Raw genomic sequence first — 18,861 nt, 5'->3', positions numbered from 1 at the left:
CCTGAAGCAAGAAAGGAGATAATAGGATATTGTCAGATAATTTGATTGAACCTGTGTCCCTGTTTAATAATAGACTGTCACAGTTTGTTTTACATGTGACAGGACACACAGCATTGCATGCTAGAGAACATAGTGACACAGCCTTCTCTAATACTCCTAGAGTATAAAGTTTAATCTTGGCAATAAAACTGCCTCATAAAACGTTATGGGTAACAACTGAAATGTCCAACACCAAGGTCAAGATAAAATAAACCACCAGATAAAATACATGTCCACCATTCCTTATCCAAATTCCTTAGGGCTAGGGATTCAGAATATTTTGGAATTTAGTAATGTTGTACATGTAGCAAATATTAGTAATTTCCCCTCTAAGTTTCAGAGCAATGACTAGTTATTCAACACACGCATATTGCTACCTGTGAAACACATATTTATATTCACAGGAAGTAGGATAAATGAAGAACTTACATCACTTCCCTGCAGGTCAAGTTTAGCTGCCCAAGTAGTTACAAAGATTTTTCAGTAGTTTGAAGCTTTTGGCTTTGGAATTGTGGATAAAGGATTATGAGCCTGATTTAAGCACTAGCCTGAAAACACTGTGATTTTGAAGAAGACCATAATGTGGGACAGTGGTCATAACACAAAACAGTATTACAGAATGAATGAAAACAGTAGACGTGCTAAAAGTAGGTTCCCTGAAATTTTAAAATATTACACAAAGAGAGAAAAATGACTTCAGAAACCTGCAGCAAGATAGTGGTTATTTTTGGATGCTAGGGAAAAATGGTGACTTTTGTTTTCTTCTTTGTAATTTTGTACATTTACTAAAATTTCCAAGAGGACTATGAATAACTTTTTAGCCTGTGGGGACACTGCAGGGACACTTTTCCCCCATAAGCCCCCTGTCTGGGATGTGTGAGGGTGTCTCCCTCTTGAGTGCCGGAAGCAGCCTGACCAGCACAGGGCGTTTGCTTACTGGAAGGGGCTAGAAGCAATCACTCTAGTGACCTCCATCTCTTTCAAAACACTCAGAACTGTAGCACCAAGGTTCTTATCAGTTCTGTCCAGGATGATGAAGAGATCCTGGAAACAAACCCCAGGACCCTTTTATTCAGCCCCGATGGAGTAAGCATGTCTGTCTACTCTACCCTAACAGTGCCGATGTGCTCCAAGAGAAGGGCTTCAGGCAGTTGGATTGATTGTTAGGGAAGCCAAAAGCTTTGTTGTTTTTTTTTTTGTTTTTTGTTTGTTTAATTTTTTTGACATTTATTTATTTTTGAGAGAGACACAGAGCGTGAGCAGGGGAGGGTCAGAGAGAGAGAGGGAGACACAGAGTCCGAAGACAGGCTCCAGGCTCTGAGCTAGCTGTCAGCACAGAGCCTGACATGGGACTTGAACCCACCAACAGTGAGATCATGACCTGAGCTGAAGTCAGCCGCTTAACCAACTGAGCCACCAGGCGCCATGGGAAGCTGAAAGCTTTGTTGCAGGGAGAGTAAATGTGAAGTAGTCTGCTAATTTCAGAAGCAGTTTAGAACTGGGACATCTCTTCTTACTGTCTTGGAACATCTTTGTTCTTTCTTTCTTGTTTTTCTTCTCTCACCACCACTGTTCGTGTTGTTTGTCCTCACTAATGTACTTAGAGCAGTCTCTGGTTTTTCAAGTCAAGTATCTGATATAGGTACACATTTAGTATTTAATTTGTGCCATTCTGCAGAACATTTATGGTAGTTGCATTTAAAACTGAATTTAAAAAGGACCAATAATAACAATGTTTGTTATTAAATCTGGATGAATGGAAAAAAAAAAAACGTTGGTGGCACTTTGCCGTCACTTGCTGCATAAGACTAAAATGATCTACCCAACATACAGCTAATGCTGCTTTGCTTCCTTCCTTCCTTATCTTTGTAAGAGAGGCACCTAGCCTGAAACCCAGTACAGTGCACACTCAGTAAATGCTTTTGACTGGGCTAACACATTTATGGGGAAAATATGTGTGCCCATACTTGTATTGGGCATATATACACACACATGTATGTACACACACATGTATGTATACATACGTGTGTACATACATGTGTGTAAATATGTAATTTATCTCTACATCATCCTTTGTTATGTGCTCATTCATTCATTCATTGTAGAAGTGCCCAATGGGAGACAGTAAGGAATTAGCTGTAGCTACAAAAAACCATTTAGAATTCCAGGTCATAACATAGCAAGGAACTCCAGGTTCCACAGTTATAAGACCGTTTAGCCCAGCATCTCACAGCCTTAGCTGCAGATTAGACTGAGTTGAGCATGATAAGTAAAGTCAGTGTCTGGGGATTCTGATTTCTTTGGTCTGGGGAATGACACTGAACTTGCTTCTCATTTAGAGCCTCCTCGGTGATCCTGTTGTTCAGCCAGATTTAAACTCTACTGCTGTGAATTGAGTGGGTTCATTGTTTTTACAGAGGAAGGAGTGCTCGGCCAAGACATCACAGGAAAAAACCTGTGAGATGTGAAACTCTAATGCTGAACTCTCAAAGCCGCCCTTTGGAAGCTTGATGAAATTGCCAAGAGGCCAACTGTCTGGCTAAAAACCGAAGCAACCTAAAGTCCTCACGAAGGGGCAACACCTCTCTTCTTTATGGAGGAGACCCTTGGCACGGGGCGGAATCACAGGGAGAAACAGAAGCAGGGCTCTTGATCACACAGCCAGATGGAAACTCATAGCGAATCACTGCTGAGGTTGTCAAAGTACCTCCCGCATTGCCCCCAAGGAAGGGTATGGGTCTGAAAACAAAGCCTACAGCCCTAAAATATTTCCATGTCCAAATCACGGGCACTTGTGAAAGTGACCTTGTGGGGGAAAAGGGTCTTTGCAGATGTAATTAAGGATTTGAGAGGAAATTATCCTGGATTAACCAGAGGGTGGGGTGGTGGTGGCCCTAAACCCAATGACAAATGTCCTTATAAGAGAAAGACGAGGGAGATCTGAGACAGGCCAAAGAAGAGAAGGCACAGACCCAGAACAAAAAGTGGGAGAGGGTGGAGGCAGACAGCAGAGAGATGCGGCCACAAGTCGGGGAGTGCCAGGGGCCACCTCCCAGGCCAGGTGCTGATGGTGAGGAAGGATCCTCCCTCCCAGCTTCAAAGTGAGCAGGGGCCTGCCCACACCTAGATTTTGGACTTCTAGCCCCACGAACTGTGAGAGAAGACATTTCTGGTTGTTTTAAGCCACCCAGTTTGGTGGGAAGTGGATGCACCTGCCGTACCGTTGATTCCATGGCCACAGACCGTAATTTTTTTTTTTTTTTTTTGTCTAAGAATGAAGCTGCTACAGGGTCAGAGGAGAAGGGAGTCCTGGCACCTTGCACGGAGGAGATGGTCCATAAGCCAGGAGCCTCAGCTTCTGCATCCCACAGGCCTGGGTCTGGCTGTGTGTCAGGTCACCCCACTGTGGGACCTCGGTGACGCTGGCACTGCAGCCTCTTGTCACTCTGGACACCAGTTCTGCCTCCGGCACCCACCTGGGAGACCCAGGCATCACCTCGTTACCCGGGATGTCCCCCAGGCTCTGTCTAAGCCCAGGAATCCACCCAGAAACCAGGCAGTCCCCCTGCTCAAGGCCAGATCCTGCTTTCTGGAAGGAAGGCTAGGTAAGTGCCCAAATGTCATACAGCCATAGAACGATGGAGTCAAAAGACAATGGATTTACACTAGGTCTGCCTGACTCTGAAGCTCATGTTCTTTCTTATATCATGACGGGGGGATAAGTGTGCTCCCTTTCCAACGGGCAAACTAAAACAGACAAATAGGTAAGTAGATGGATGTTAAAATTAGTACATTAAATTCTCTCAACTTAAAAGTTTCTTTGTTTGTTTCTCATTATAAATATTTCTTAAGACTTGGAGGCCTGCATTCTTTTTTTTACCATAGCGCTAGACATCAGGAACAGGATGGATGTTTTGCTGAATCAGATACACATTAGGATATCCTAAACAGATGCATCACCCCCGGGCTGCTCCATGAACCCAGAATTGGACTCCAAGTTTTCTGCTGGAGCATCAAGTGTGGGAACCACTGTTGTTTCAGTTCTGGCATCAGCACCGGGGTGTGAAGTGATGGATGGTATTTCAGGGTGCTCACCTGGCATTCTGGGGCTGGGGTGTTTCATCCCTGTCCTGGCCACATATTCATGCTGGGCGAGAACAAGTGGCCGGCCCACAAAAACACTGTCATTATGGGAGAGATGCTTCGCTGAGCACCAACATGTACATCCTTGGCACCGGCCTCTTGGGCTCGGCTCTGACACTGGCAGTGCCCTTCCTGGGGGGCACGTTGACACCTTCCTTTGCTCACATTCCGGTTCCCACCAGGAGAGGGGAGATTGGGACCCACAGTGACATTCGGGTACTTACTGTCTGTGCATAGTTCTTGCTGCCTCACAAATAAGAGGGATCTTGAATTCAGCCTGTGGAAACAAAAAGTAAAACTCGTTACTGAACCGACACTTCATGTTTTAATTCCGGCGAACACGTCGCTGTCGCTCCTTGTTAGAATGGGGTACAGGTGCTGGCTCAGAGGAAATGATGGGGAGAGAATCAATTCAGGTTGATAATTGGTTTATTTCTGGAGCAGGGTGGGGGAGGGGACTTTGCCCTGACAGGCTGTCCTCTTTCTGTCAGGATCCATCCCGTCTGCCCTGGGGAGCTGAGCACACACATCCCGAGCCTGGTTTCCCTGGTGTGCAATTGTGTACTTCCCCTGGGCGCCTGCTCGATGGGCTCTGCTCAGGGCACCCCTGCACGTGCAAGAGAATGGGTGCTTTTCCTTCCAAAGTGTGACTCTCTCATGAAATATTTATTGGCAGCGACATTTCTCTGCCACTTCACATAGGACACATTTTATTTGTGGCTCGTATTCACCCACACAGGAGAGATTATTAACTCCATTTGCCAAATAAATGAGTAGCAGAGACTTTGAGAGCTTTACATCAATAATTACACCCAATCCACACAAAGATCCTGGGAGGTATGAAGGATATTGCCCACCATATCAGTTGGGGGTCTAGCAAGAAATGGATGGCACCCTCAAATTGGTAACTTGAGAACAGTTTAATAAAGAGATAGTTTAAAAGGTGTGGACAGGGCGTGGCGAACCCACAAAGGAAAGTGAAAGACGTAGAGGTGCTGTTATCATGCTTGGGGGTTCAAGGGGGCCAAAGGTCATTGCGATCCAGACACGGGGCTGGTGGGAAGGGAACCGTGGCTTCCACAGTATGAGGGACCCAGAGGGAGAGATGTGGGTTGGTGGGGTAGAAATCCCTATCTCACACTTCTGGCCACAGCCTCATGCTGCTGTTTCCAATTGGCCAAACACAACAGGAAGCCAGGGGTGGGAGCCATAGATATGGTGCCTGTCCATCAGCCTTCCAGAGCTCCTTGCTGAATGGAGCAGGATTGGGACTGGACTTCAGTGTTAAAAAGAATGAGGCTCAGGAAGGCTAACTTATATGCCCAAGATCATCCATTTGCAATAAAAGCCCGAACACACAGGACTCAAAAATGCCATTTCCTGGCCAGTCACCATATCACACCCCACTGAGCTTTACGCACTTCTAGATCATTCTGCCATCTTTCTGTTGCCATGTATCCATCCATCTATCCAACTGCCATTTGCTGAGGACTTTGTGCAAATATTGTGCCCAATAAGACATGGCCTCTGTTCACAAGGCACTCCTAAAACTCAGTATAATATGGATTCTGCATCTCTCTATGATGGCTGTTATCAAAGTGCTCTGTAAAAGCAGATGCATATAAAACAAAACAAAACAAATTCTTTGTGCCTTGGAGGCCAGGGGAAATATTTATTTATTTATTTATTCATTCATTTATTTTAAATGTTTATTTTTCAGAGAGTGAGACAGAAGGTGAGCAGGGGAGGGGCAGAGAGAGGGAGACACAGAATCTGAAGCAGGCTCCAGGCTCAGAGCTGTCAGCACAGAGCCCAATGAAGGGCTTGAATTTGCGAACCGTGAGATCATGACCTGAGCCGATGTCAAATGTTTAACTGACTGAGGCTCCCCAGGGTGTTTCCCAGGAGAATCTTTAAAAAGGAGGTAATATTTTAATTTTATTAAAAAAATTTTTTAATGTTTATTTTAGAGACAGAGACAGAGAGTAAGAAGGGTAAGGGCAGAGAGAGAGGGAGACGCAGACTCTGCAGCAGGCTACAGGCTCTGAGCTGTCAGCACAGAGCCCGATGTGGGGCTCAAACTCACAAACCACGAGATCATGACCTGAGCCCAAGTCAACGGCTTAACTGACTGAGCCACCCAGGGGCCCCTAAAAGAGATAATATTTGAGGTGCACCTGGGTGATTCAGTGTTAAGTGTCTGACTCTTAGTTTCAGCTCAGGTCGTGATGTCATGGTTTGTGAGTTTGAGCCCCACATCAGGTTTTCCGCTGTCAATACAGATCTTGTTCTGGATCCTCTGTTTTCCTCTCTCTCTGCCCTTCCCATGCGCGCTCTCTCTCTCTCTCTCAAAAATAAGTAAATAAGATTTGTTTTTAAAAAAAGGAGATAATACTTGAGCTGAGTCTTGCAGACTATGTCAATAACCTCTTGGCTTAGCATTAGGAAAGGTGTGTCGGGCAAGTGCAGGACCATGTGCAAAGAGGTGAAGCTGTTAGAAGACAGAGTGTGGACAGAGAGGCTTGGGACAGCTTGGTGGGGCCCCAGGGCTCAGCTGTGAATGCTGGTAGTGCATGGAAAGGATCTTGGGAAGATCCACTGGATTCTGATTATCAGGGGCCATGAATGACAAAGGACGGGCTTTGGACTTGAGCTGTGTGATCCTGGACCAGTAAGGGCACAGAAGTTACCAACGGGCCAGACTAAGCCCCAGGTGCTCAGACGCCCTGTGTGTGACTTCACAGCTGCGTGTAGTCTGTGTGTGACCGCAGGTAAAGAGGAGGCCACTGCTGGTATCTCATTCGCTGACTGTCCTCTCTGGATGTGGTGTGGAGAATCTAGTGCTTGGTCTCCTTGAAAATTGTCTCCTCCATGGCGGTGGGGAAGAGGGCTTGAGTCTTCATCAACATAACACAAACAAAGCCCATCAGCTACTGGAAGAGTTCTACACTAGATGGTGAAGAACGCTGCTCTGTCCCTGTGCTGTTATTAGCTGTGTGACCTTTTAGGAGCACTTCGTGTCTCCTGATTTATAAATGTGAATGTCCATATCTTTCTCTTACTGTATTGCAGTAAGTGTGGAATAAGTTGATACCTCTGTAAAATGTTATGGAAGTATGGAAACTACTTGTATAACAAAGTAAAGTATGCAGGCTGCTTTAACATCACCCGTGTCATATTTGGGTGTGTGGGGTTACATTGGCATCAATTGTTGGGTATTAATATTTAGAAGAATTACTTGATTATGGTCACACGGGACGCATTTGCATCGCCTTCCTCGCTTTAGGACCATCCCCCACTGAAATGTGTAGCTTAGCCACTTCATTTCTTGGAATGCATCCGTTAGCAGTGCTGAGGTGGGATAAAGGAAGACAGTTTCTAGGAGGGGCTCCCTCTGTGTCTGGCCCTTGGCCGGCTCTTAGGTGAAGGAATCACAGGGTACGGGACAGTCCCCTCCAAGGCTTACTGCCTTGGATCTGAGATCTTAGGAGGTGGCCAGAGAAGACGCTTTCTAGCTCCACCTTCCATCCGTTGTGTAACCTTGACCAAGGCATTAAAATACTCGACCTCTGTTTTTCATCTGAAACATGATCAAATAGGTCTCGTTCAGTTCCAAGAGTCCATAAAATAGTCCCACTAAAAAAACTGTAATTCTTTCATATCTGGTGTCAAAAAATAGTCTCAGAAAGTTGGATAAATGTTATTATGTGTCTTCTGTTTTATTTTCTCTAATAAAGCTGCCTGCAGAGGTTTGCCGAGGGCCCACACATGGACATCAGGGACGGACAGGGTAGGGCTGGTGGAGGGAATCTTTAACTTTAGCTTTGTCCGTAAACCTTTGTAAATTATTTCATCTGTAACAGCTTGTATTTTAGAACCTTAATAAGAGCTCAAAAAAATCTGAATAAGAGTTTAAGAGATGTAAATAATCTGTTGTACAAAAAGAATTTTAAACAGTCAGGAAAGGAGTCCAGCCTCTCTGGCACTGATAAAGCAAACTTTGGGGTCTTAGTGACCCACAGCAGAGGCTGAGCCAACCAGGCAGTGGCATCGGCGTGACATATTTGATGGCAGTCCACAAGGCGAGGGACTCTTCGCTTTCTTCCGCGCATCTAAGACCTTATCTGAGAAGTCTGCGGTTCTACCTGATCTCAGTCGTTTTATAAAGGATGTGGTGAGAACGAGGTGTGGTGAGTCAGTTGAAAGAACCTTACGTCCATCAGTTTTAGGAAAGTGCTTATTATAAAAAATACAAGGTCTTCCCTTCCTGACAGGCGTATTTTCAGAAGCAATGTCATGAATACCGTCTGTGCCCCACCACAGTAACCCAGTGTGACCTGAAGTATCATCCTTATTTTATACAAAACCAAACGAACATTCACAGACGGTAAGTAACGTGCCCTACGCGGCGCGGACAGTAAGCGGGAACGGAGAACCATTCCTGTCGATGCTTTCTAGTTATCTGCTGGGACAATCATCCCCCTGCTCTGAGCCTCGGTTTGCTTATCCACAAAGTGGGGGTAACACAGCAGCCATGGTACGGCTCCTGTGGGGGTTACGTGGAGCACAAGATGCCTAAGATGTGGAAAGATGCTGATTGCCACTAACCTGAACTTGAAGATTAAATGTCCTGTATCACTTTCATGCATGTATTTATTTATTTATTTATTTATTTATTTATTTATTTATTTAAAGTTTACTTATTTATTTTGAGAGACACAGATACAACATGAGTGGGGGAGGGGCAGAGAGAAAGAAGGAGAGAGGGAGAGAGAGAGAATTCCAAGCAGGCTCCATGCTGCCAAGCGGAGCTCGGTGTGGGGCTCAAGCCCACGAAGCCACGAGATCATGACCTGAGCCGAAATCTAGAGTGGGATGCTTAACTGACCGAGCCACCCAGGCGCTCCTAAATGTCCTGTGTGACTTGAGGTTTTAGTCGCCAGAAATGAGGAGCTCTTCCCTGCCATTCAGGACTGCCAGTGGGGTCCCCGCGGGTTCTCACAACTGTCTGCCCTTCAGGGTTCCCCGGGGAGCTTTAACAAATACTAACGCCCCAGAAAGTTTGATCCAGTCGTTCCTGGGTGGAGCCCAGGTGTTGCTATTTTAAGGAGGAATGGGCAGTATTTTAATGCAGAAGGAAGTAGATGTGAGAGTTTTCCTTTTCCGCTGTCTGCCCGGTGCTGCTCCCTGGCATTTTCTCATTCCATCTGCTTTGCTGTCCCGGGCGCCTCCCAAACTGGAAATGCAGGGACACCGCTACTCATAAAGAGTCTTCGGTCTGCTTGGAGTTGTTTCTGAGTTACTTTTCAGTGAACTGTGTAAAGAAACCCACCACGTCCAGACACTGAGGCCACAGATCAGAGAGGGGGAGGCTTCTCATCTCACCGGGCAGCAATTCCTCTCCCGGGGCTTGCTTATGAGCAACCAGTGAGTAAAAATCCAGGCTCATACAACTGTTGTTCAGGGTAGAATTTGTGTATCTTGAGAACATTTTTTGAAGTTCTGCTATGTGTTGGCACCGTCCAGATACTAGTAATTAAAGAGCACAGAGCAAGACCCTGCCTCATAACACTGGTTTGTTTTCCCCATGATGCTGTAAGCAAGTGTACAGAGTGAAATTAAATACATATCTGTAAATAATGGGAAAATGTAGGCTGGTGTTGGGACGCATGGGAAGGCGTGCCCAGAGGGGTCCGCACAGCTCCCTATGGGGTCAGTGGAAGATTTCCTTACCCTCTACTGCTCACAGGTAGCCCTGATCCCTACTTGGTGCATCATAATGGAAAGGTGGGCATCGGAGTCTAGATAAAAGAGCATCATGGGTGCTTGCTTTTCTTGCTTCCCCTTACCAACATGGGGAGGCTGCCATTTCCAGCCAGGGAGAGAATACCATGTGTTTGCACTTTATAGGAATCGGGGCATTTATTTCAGTTTCTCTTCCTCATTAGCCACAGAAGCAAAGCCTAAGCGTGGCTTTCTTGATCAGAAGGAAGTGATGCTCTGGTGCTATCAATCAGTCACAGCAGGGCACCTGGTGCAAAGGTCACTCATCTGTCCAGAGCCGGCTCTGTGGTGGGATGCTGGTCTCCAGAAGAGACCACACTCTGCCTGCAGAGTCAGGGAGGGGCTGGGTAGGAGATCTTGGGGCCCTGCGGAGTCACCGGGAGGGACCATCTCTTGGCACAATGACTGTTTATTTCTCCAACAAGTAGAGATATCAACTGCATTGGATGCCAATGCAAATCTAATCCTAAATGCCAACCTGGGCACTATAATTGCCTGTGTACCAGCTTTCAAAGCTGAGGCAAAGGAAACAAAATACACTCTTAATTAATTTTGGCTTAGAAATCTGTGCTTTTGTTTCAATGATGGCGTTCTCATGGGATTTACAGATACCTAAGACTCTGGAGATCTTTGGGGCCCAAAATGAAGCCCAATGTGAAAAACACTGCTCTACCCTAGGATGCCTCCCTTTAAAACGTAATCCACCGCTCTCCAGGTATAAAGAGGGCCTTGTCAAAGAGAGGTGCACAGCATGGCTGGGGTCCCGGGGTAGAGGAGTCTCTGTCCTAACCCCACAGTTTTGGAGGGAATGGTCCCAATTACTGTATTTGATTATCTTATTAAGTATTTTGTTCACTGAAAAGCATTTGATTATTTTAAAAATGTTTATTTATTTACTTTGAGAAGGAGAGAGAGACACACACAGACACAGAGCAAGGGAGGAGCAGAGAGAGACAGAGACAGACAGAGCTGTCAGCATGGAGCCAAAGCAGGGCTCGGGCTCATGAATCCTGAGATCATGACCGAAACCAAAATCAAGAGTCAGACACTTAACAGACTGAGCCTCCCAGGCGCCCTTGAAAAGCATTTTTTAAAAAAAATAATGGATTTGATGGTTAAAACACATAAATATTTCAGAAAACTAAAATAAAAGAAGCAAGGCCCTATAGATACGAGTATGCGTAAGATTTCCAAGGAACATACGTTAGATCCGGGCTTTAAAACCGGGGTGGCTGCTCTGAGCTTGAAACCTGCCTGGGGTCTCCGTGTTGGGAAGAAAAGACTTGTTTTATAAATGGATTGGATTTCTGTGCGGATCTTAATCCGAAAATAATTAATACCCTTATGGTATTATAAGCAGTTTAAACAATTGGAAATATGTAAAGCAACAAATCACATTTCCTTGTTATCCTGGAGAACGCTAGCTCTCCACTGGGAATTCGCCCGCGCTACCTACCAAACTGAGCTTGCAAAGAGCCATGTTATCATAAATATTTCTGCTGCATTTCACCTGATCCAAAATTAATATTTTATGAAGGAAAAACAATGCTTTTATAGTAAGGGATTTTTTTTTTGCTCTCAAATATTTCTCACTTATTCCTCAAAGATAAGGCTTATAAAAATGCTAGCCTCTTTATTTCAAAGTTTAAGAAACAGCATTCTTGTAATGATGGTGTATCTGAGCAGATGGAAGAAATGGCTGAAAGCAAACTACGAACTGTGGAGAATATGAGAGACAGTCAAGAAAGCACGACGTGGCTCGGCAGCTAAAACTGGGTCAAGGCTGGAAGGGAGGGTCAAAAGGAGGCTTGATGCTTTTCCTCATGAAAACACAAAAACAGGAGAAGAACCGCACACAACACACATCAGATTTTCTATCCCGTCACCTCCAACAGATCCAAAATGGTGGATGTTACTGGACTGGAGGGAGAGAAGGAGGGCCTCAGGGTGTATATTTGGGGGAAAAGGCCAGGGAGTGTGTGTGTGTGTGTGTGAGTGTGAGCACGTGTGTGCTTATGTGTCTGTGTGTGAGCATACCTTCACATGCTTTAAGTAAATGTGTTAAAATATCTCATTTCTCAGATGCAGATGTTTATTAATTTGGTCACAATTATATGCAATTTTCTCCTATTTTCACATAAAAAATGAGAAAGTGACATCTTTGAGATGCTCAGGCTTAGAGGAAGCCTTATGCTGATTGTATTTCTATTTCTGTACCCTGGTCAGAGCAATCAGCTACATTTAATTAAGTATAACATTTAATTTTATTGGATTTCCAACAAATGGAAGCATTTGGAGTCAAACGGATTGTTAGTATAGATTTTTTTTGAGGAATGTGGGAGACTGCTTTCCTAGTTTTTCTGCAATTAAGTATGGGCATATTTTAAAAAAAGATTTTGCAACTGTCTTGGTAACAAGTAACTTCCCTTAAGTGTCTCAAGGCAATGTGAATGTGCATCCATTTTTTATTTTAAATGATTTTGAAAACACCCTTAATGATCTGATGCAATCTATAGACTCTGGAACTTATTCCTCCTGGTTCATTTTGTTTTTAAAACCCATCTTCCGTTTTCTTTTGCAGAAAGCGTTCCTTCCCTTCCATGGTAAGCTTTTTCTCTTTCCCCCTTTACTTAATGTTGTAGTAAATAGCCTCTTCCTTAATCCTTTTTCTCTTCTGCTCCTGTTGTTTTCTAATATCCCTTTTCTTCCTTCTGTTCCCCCTCCTTCATTTTCCTCTTCTCTCCTCTCCTCTTTCTCCCCATCCTTTTCCTCATCATTCCCTCCTCCTGCCTTCTTACCACTGAAGTTGTTTTATTGCTCAGATAAAACTAGACTGCAGCAAAAACTAAAATGTAGATGATCAGGAGCCTAATAAGATGTTTCCTTATCATTTTTTTAAAAAGGCTTACCTGTTTGCCTCACCCTATTTTCATTTGGCTCTCATAATTCATGGCAGAATTGCACTGATTGGGTCCAGTACTGCCAGGCCTCAATCTGTCTGTCTGCCTGTCTCTCTATCTATCTATCTATCTATCTATCTATCTATCTATCTATCATCTGTCTATCTATTCATCCATCCATCCATCTGCCATCTATGTATATGTCATCATCTGCTACAAGTTACAGGCTGACCTTGGGGTGGAGATAGGTCTGGTGACTCTACTTCCCCCATAGACATCTAAAATTTTTTTTAATGTTTTTTATTTATTTTTGAGAGACAGAGAGAGACAGCGTGAGCAAGGGAGGGTCAGAGAGAGAGGGAGACACAGAATCTGAAGCAGGCTTCAAGCTCTGAGCTAGCTGTCAGCACAGAGCCTGATGTGGGGCTCGGACCCACAAACTGTGAGATCATGACCTGGGCTGAAGCTGGACGCTTAACCGACTGAGCCCCCCAGGTGCCCCACCCCCCTAGACATCTAAAGACTGCTGGTGAAAGCACTGTCATTCTTGAAATAGTAATTTATTAAGCACTTGCTATATGCTGGTCATTTTCTGATGAGCTGTTTCACAGTAAAGTGGGTCTCAAAGAAGTTTAAGAGCATTTTAAAATCCAAAAAAGGGACATGAAAAGTCAGGTAGTCTAATAGAGACTGGACTGAGAGTACTGTAATCTGTAACAACAACAATGACAGCAACAACAACAGTAATAATAATGCCATCTGCTGAATTCCAGAACCCTATGTAGGACACCCTGTTTACTTTAGATTCCACTGTACAGCAACAATCCAAATGACCCAGATTTTCCAATATTGAGCAATCCCGTCATTTTGTGCAGCAAGACTTCTCTTGAGCCAAATCTGTCTAGTGAACAAATGCACAGTATGGATTCAGATGAGGTCATTGCTTTCTTTGTAACTTCAAGTGCATTTAGAACTTAACTGCTAAATTGAGCTTCCTTCATACAATTAACTCTTTCTTTGCCTTTTGTTTTATTCAGGATCGCTCACCTGGCAAGATCAGAAGCAAATCCCGAAGCTAAGGTGTGCTGGCCTGTACAGCATGCCATGCAACTTGAGTCTCAGTTTCTCCAGCCAGAAAAAAAGGGGGTATAAACACTGCCTGCCCTGCTTATAGGAAGGGTTTAAAGACCAAGTGGAATGGTGGAAGTGAAAGTATCTTGTCAACTACAAGCAGTTATGCAGTATAGTTCAACAGGCAACTGTTGAGCAATTTCTAAGTATCAGTACCGTGAAGGACGGTGAGGATTTGAATTTGGCTAGGAAAGTGTTCTAAAGGATTTTTAAAAATCATTTTTAGTTAAGTCTTAATATTTTCAGAGGATCAGTGCATTTTGGGAGTTGTGAGATGCTACCAAGGCTCTGATAGATGAACAATTAAAATAATAGGAAAATGATAAGATTAGCTTCCTGTAGAAATCACCTTAAAATAGGATTTTTAGGTCAAGACTCTTTTTTTAAAAAATGTTTGCTTGTTCTTGAGAGAGAGAGAGAGAGGGAGAGAGAGCGAGCGAGATAAAGAGTACAAGTAGTGGAGGGTCAGAGGGAGGGAGACACAAAATCCAATGTAGACTCCAGGCCCTGAGCTGTCAGCACAGAACCCAACAAGGGGCTTGGACTCATGAACCATGAAATCATGACCTGAGCCCAAGTGGAATGCTCAACTGAGTGACCACCTAGGCGCCCCAGTCAAGACTTTTAAAAAGTGAAACAAAAAAAGTTCAAAGAATCTAATGAAAGTTTGCCTGAATATAAAATAAGCTCATGATAACTGTGCTAAAAATTATTTTATAGCCACTGTCCTTTGCTTGGCACTTAATAATTGCCACACACTATAATACATAATTTTTATATACTGCATCTCATTTCTCCCCACAAATCCAGAAGGTGGGTATTGTAATTTCATTTTATAAAGGATAACTGGAGGTTCTGAGAGGTTAAATAATGTCTAAAACTATTCTTCTAGGAAGTAACTCTCTAGATCAAATCGCAGGCTATTTATTTCTCAAGGAGAGGGTGAGGAGTGTAGTAGGAAGAGTTTGAGAACAGAAGTAGGAGTTTGGGGCAGGGAAGTGTTCTTAAGGGGAATATCCAGACAAATAGAGCTGGTTAGGAGATCCCCAGCCATGCCCAGGAGTAAGAGGAACCTGATCTATGAACATCAGTAGGTAGTCATGGCGCAGACTGCTCCCCGGGTTTCTATCAAGACATCAGACCATCCATAGCTTGGCGAATTGAACAACTGTAATGACCCAGCTCTGACTTTGTTTTCAGAAGCCTACCTTCTGGCAGGAATTTGGTTTCCTGCATAGATCTGACTACTGGAAAGGAGCTTATAACCCACGTACACTTTTAACAGTTGAGCAGAGTCACAGAAGATAAATGTACATGCCAGAATGCTCAAGACAACACCCCTGAGTCCCATCAACTTCGGATACCTTGGATGAAATCTGCAAAGCTGATGACTAAATCTGGGTCCACAGGACTCTCAGAGGTTGGGCTGGGCTACTAGCCACCCCTCATGTTTATTTCACACTGAATTCAACAGAGAACACACCACCATGGAAGGCTGTGCCTTCAAACACATGGATATTGAATTTCCATGTTGTGTCCAGATTTTTGGCTCCTCTTAGTTTATATAGCAAATAACTGTGTACCGCAGACTTCATTTCTAATGCTTAGCTGTTTGGGAAAGAGTCTTTTGATTAGCATCACCAATGAAATAAAGTAACCAAACATATACACTTGTTTTGCTATTGCTTGTGGTGTATCTAGGAGTCCTAACATGCTATTGGTTGGTCTGAAGCAAAGTGATGCTATGATCGTGATCCTGAACACATCCATCAGAGCACTGACGAATCATTGTGCACAAAGCAGGAGCTTGGGATTCAGAAAGACCTGGGTCCCATTTCTGACTTTCCTTCTTATTCACTGTGTAAAATGGACAATATAGGGAATTCCTCTGAACCTCAGCATCCTCTTGTACAGAGTAAGAATAAATATACCTACTTAAAAAACAAAGTGAGCCATGATGATGATTCCCAATGTATTCTGTCCACAAAAGTAACAAATGAAACAAAACCCACTAAGGATATTCCTTTTTCTCCTCCACTGTTCTGTTTTTCATGATAATTTTTCCTTCTTAAAGTACTGATATTGAACTTATTTAACTGGATCTTTCTCAGACTTATTGATAATTCACTTCGCAATATCACTGGAGATTTTGTTTCAATCTGTTAAAATAACTCTTAGATTCAAATAATTATCTCTGTTTAATGATAACCCCTTTGAACATTGTATCCTCCTCATGCAAGAACGGGTAGACATAGCCTGAAGGAACTCTCCAGAACTCAGGTCTTGGTGGGTCTTGGAAGTTATCTGCAATGGTGCATATAATGGCTTTTAAAAATTATTATTGAAGTATAGTCGACATTTGGACATGACTACTTTATGCAATGGTGTTCAGAAAAAGATTCTTTTATCTAGCTCTGCTACTGACTGTGTGACCTTGGCAATGACACTGCCTAGCTGCCATTTGTCCATTCCCTGAATATCATTTCAGTGTCAGACGCTGTATGTACATCTGCTCTCATCTTCACAGCAACACACAGAGTGCATTGTTTTACCCAGTTTCAAATTACAACACACCAACAACATCAAACTGAAGCTCAGAGAGGTTAAGCCATTTACCCAAAGACACAAAAGTCACACACCACATTCATACACAGTTTTGACTGACTTCAAAGTTCCTTCTCTCTCTCTTTCACCATGCTATATACCCTCAACAACTCACCTGAGCCTCAGTGACAACATCTTTTAAATGCCCTGAAGTCACCCTGTCTACTTAGTGAAGGCTGCTTGCGCAGCCTATTATTATTAAATAAAATATTCATAAACTTATCTGTATTAAAAATTCCATGGTGGTTATGGGCCTGTTTTAGGAATAAGGCCAGTGCTGATTTGGGGCTAAGAGAGAAATGACAAGTGAGCCAACAGTTATTGAGTGCCTACCAAGTGTTAAATATGCACCATATTTCATTTAATGTAAATATTATATTATTGAGGCTAAATAGTTATCAGTGCAAGTGCTACGTGATGTTGCTCCATTATAAAGATGCAGGAATAGAGGGTTGAGGGAGATAAAGTAACATGTCTGGTCCAAGTGGCAGAGTTTGGATCCCGACCAACTTGTCAGATGTTAAATCCCACAGTCTTTCCAGGACAGCACCTGACTCAAGGCAAAGTGAGCTAGAAATAGGGTCTCCTGATGTGAAGGCCAACGCTGGCCAAATGGTACAGAAAAGAATAATCTTTGGTTTTAGAATGGTCTTGTTCATGGAGTCATCTGAGAGGGCTCCTTGGAGAGAAGAAAGAGAAATATTGCCTTTAGATGGCCCGTGTCTAACACCACTCCAGGAATGGCTGCAAGATGAACTCTAGGAAGCTGCCAAGAAAAACTATTCTCAGTCAGCTCAGGTGCAATCAGGGCACTTTTGAACCCTGTTAGAACATCAGAGGCTGGACAACCTTGAGCATTCACTTGGACTACTCGAGTTCTCCTATAAACCAGGGAAAATACTACCTAACTCAAGGTCGGGTGTGAGGATCAGGCCAGTTAATGCACACAGACTGGCTTTCGAGAGATAGAACTGTAAATGCCAGTCGTCTTTCCTATTTCTCTGGGGCATATTTTATCTTTAGTTTCTCAGAGGCTTTCTGAAGTTTTGTCATTTCTCTGGAAGACCTCCAATTGGCCTTACCTACCACTCTCTGCCTCGGTTTTGAAATAACCATTCCCTGCAGTTTGAGGGGCCTCTAGGAATTCAAGGGAGCAACAGCACTGAGGGGCTATGATATAAGAGGAGCAAAGAGTATACTCAGGTAAGTAACATTGGCACACAATGAAAAAATCAGTATTGATAAATTTCAGACATGACTATCTTGTAAAGCAGACAGACTTTGATGATACTTAACTCTGTTTTTTTGTGTCTCTCTCTTATGTTTTGTTTCTCCAAGAAAAACCCGACAGAGATGCCTCCCTTGGCACCTTGGAGGGTGAACATTGTACCCACCTTCACTCTTACTCTTGGGCTCCTCATCCCTGTGAGCTCAAGGATGGTTGGTATAATTCCAAAGTCATGCCAAACCAGAAAGGAAAGTATTTCAACTTAGAACATTATATATATATATATATATATATATATATATCCACAGGGGCTCCAGGAGTTAACTTCTACTTTCAATGACCTACTTTGAATTGAGGCTGCCTTTCTAGGGGGCTGTCCTAATGAAGGTCAACCAAGAAAGCCAGCAACTGGCTTGGCCTTTGGATTTTAGGAGCAAACAGTCAGGAGGTCTGAGCTCCAGGATGAGAAGACTGAAAACATCTAGTCTTTTAATTTTTAATGGGTAGGTATCTTGATTCTTTCTTCCAGCAGAATTAAGAGATCTTTAAAAACTGAGTTAAGGGAGCTGGCTTTCTTGATGCCGCTCGATGCTTTATAGAAGGCCCAGAATTTAATGTTATAAAAACCTTTTTCTTCTTTTTTTCTTTTTGGCATGGTGTCAGCTGTTTCCTAATGATCATTTATGACAGTGAGATGCCCACTCAGATGGAGCTGGCCTACTTAGTTTACCTGAAGAGTGTGGCCGTCCACAAGGTCCTGTGCTGAGATGCTGGTCTCCTGCGAGGGGCCCCCGTGGAGACATTGCAGAGAAGTCTGAGAGCTGGTAATCCGTACGACAGTGCAGTGCACTATTCTCAACGCTGAGCAGTGTCCTTCAGCAGAAAGCCCCTCCTAGGTCCGTTTGAGGTTGTGTTTCCTGTGAAATGCAGCCACAGACTAGGGTGGTGGGACCTGCATGTGGGTAGGACTTCCTCTTCGGTCAAAGTGCAGTATGTGAAAGTCTCTCAACCCAAAAGGATGTCCTTAAAGAT

The 18,861-nt window shown here is 43.7% G+C and overlaps 1 protein-coding gene across 1 annotated transcript in view; it reads right to left on the bottom strand.

Moving 5' to 3' along the window:
- The window catches only part of CLNK (cytokine dependent hematopoietic cell linker), a 153,039-nt gene extending 134,423 nt beyond the window's left edge, over positions 1-18,616 (bottom strand). Inside the window, exons 1-2 of the mRNA XM_029952384.1 lie at positions 18,560-18,616; positions 4,407-4,459 (exon numbers count right to left, since the gene is read on the bottom strand). Of these exons, the coding sequence (XP_029808244.1) occupies positions 4,407-4,417 (11 nt within the window). The 5' untranslated portion in view covers positions 4,418-4,459; positions 18,560-18,616. The remainder of the gene's footprint in view (positions 1-4,406; positions 4,460-18,559) is intronic.
- Between the last annotated feature and the right edge of the window lie 245 nt (positions 18,617-18,861).

Source organism: Suricata suricatta, chromosome 1 (genome assembly GCF_006229205.1).
Source record: "Suricata suricatta isolate VVHF042 chromosome 1, meerkat_22Aug2017_6uvM2_HiC, whole genome shotgun sequence".
Lineage (NCBI taxonomy): Eukaryota > Metazoa > Chordata > Mammalia > Carnivora > Herpestidae > Suricata > Suricata suricatta.
The sequence above is the reverse complement of the archived record's forward strand: the minus strand, read 5'-3'. Positions and strand labels throughout refer to the sequence as shown.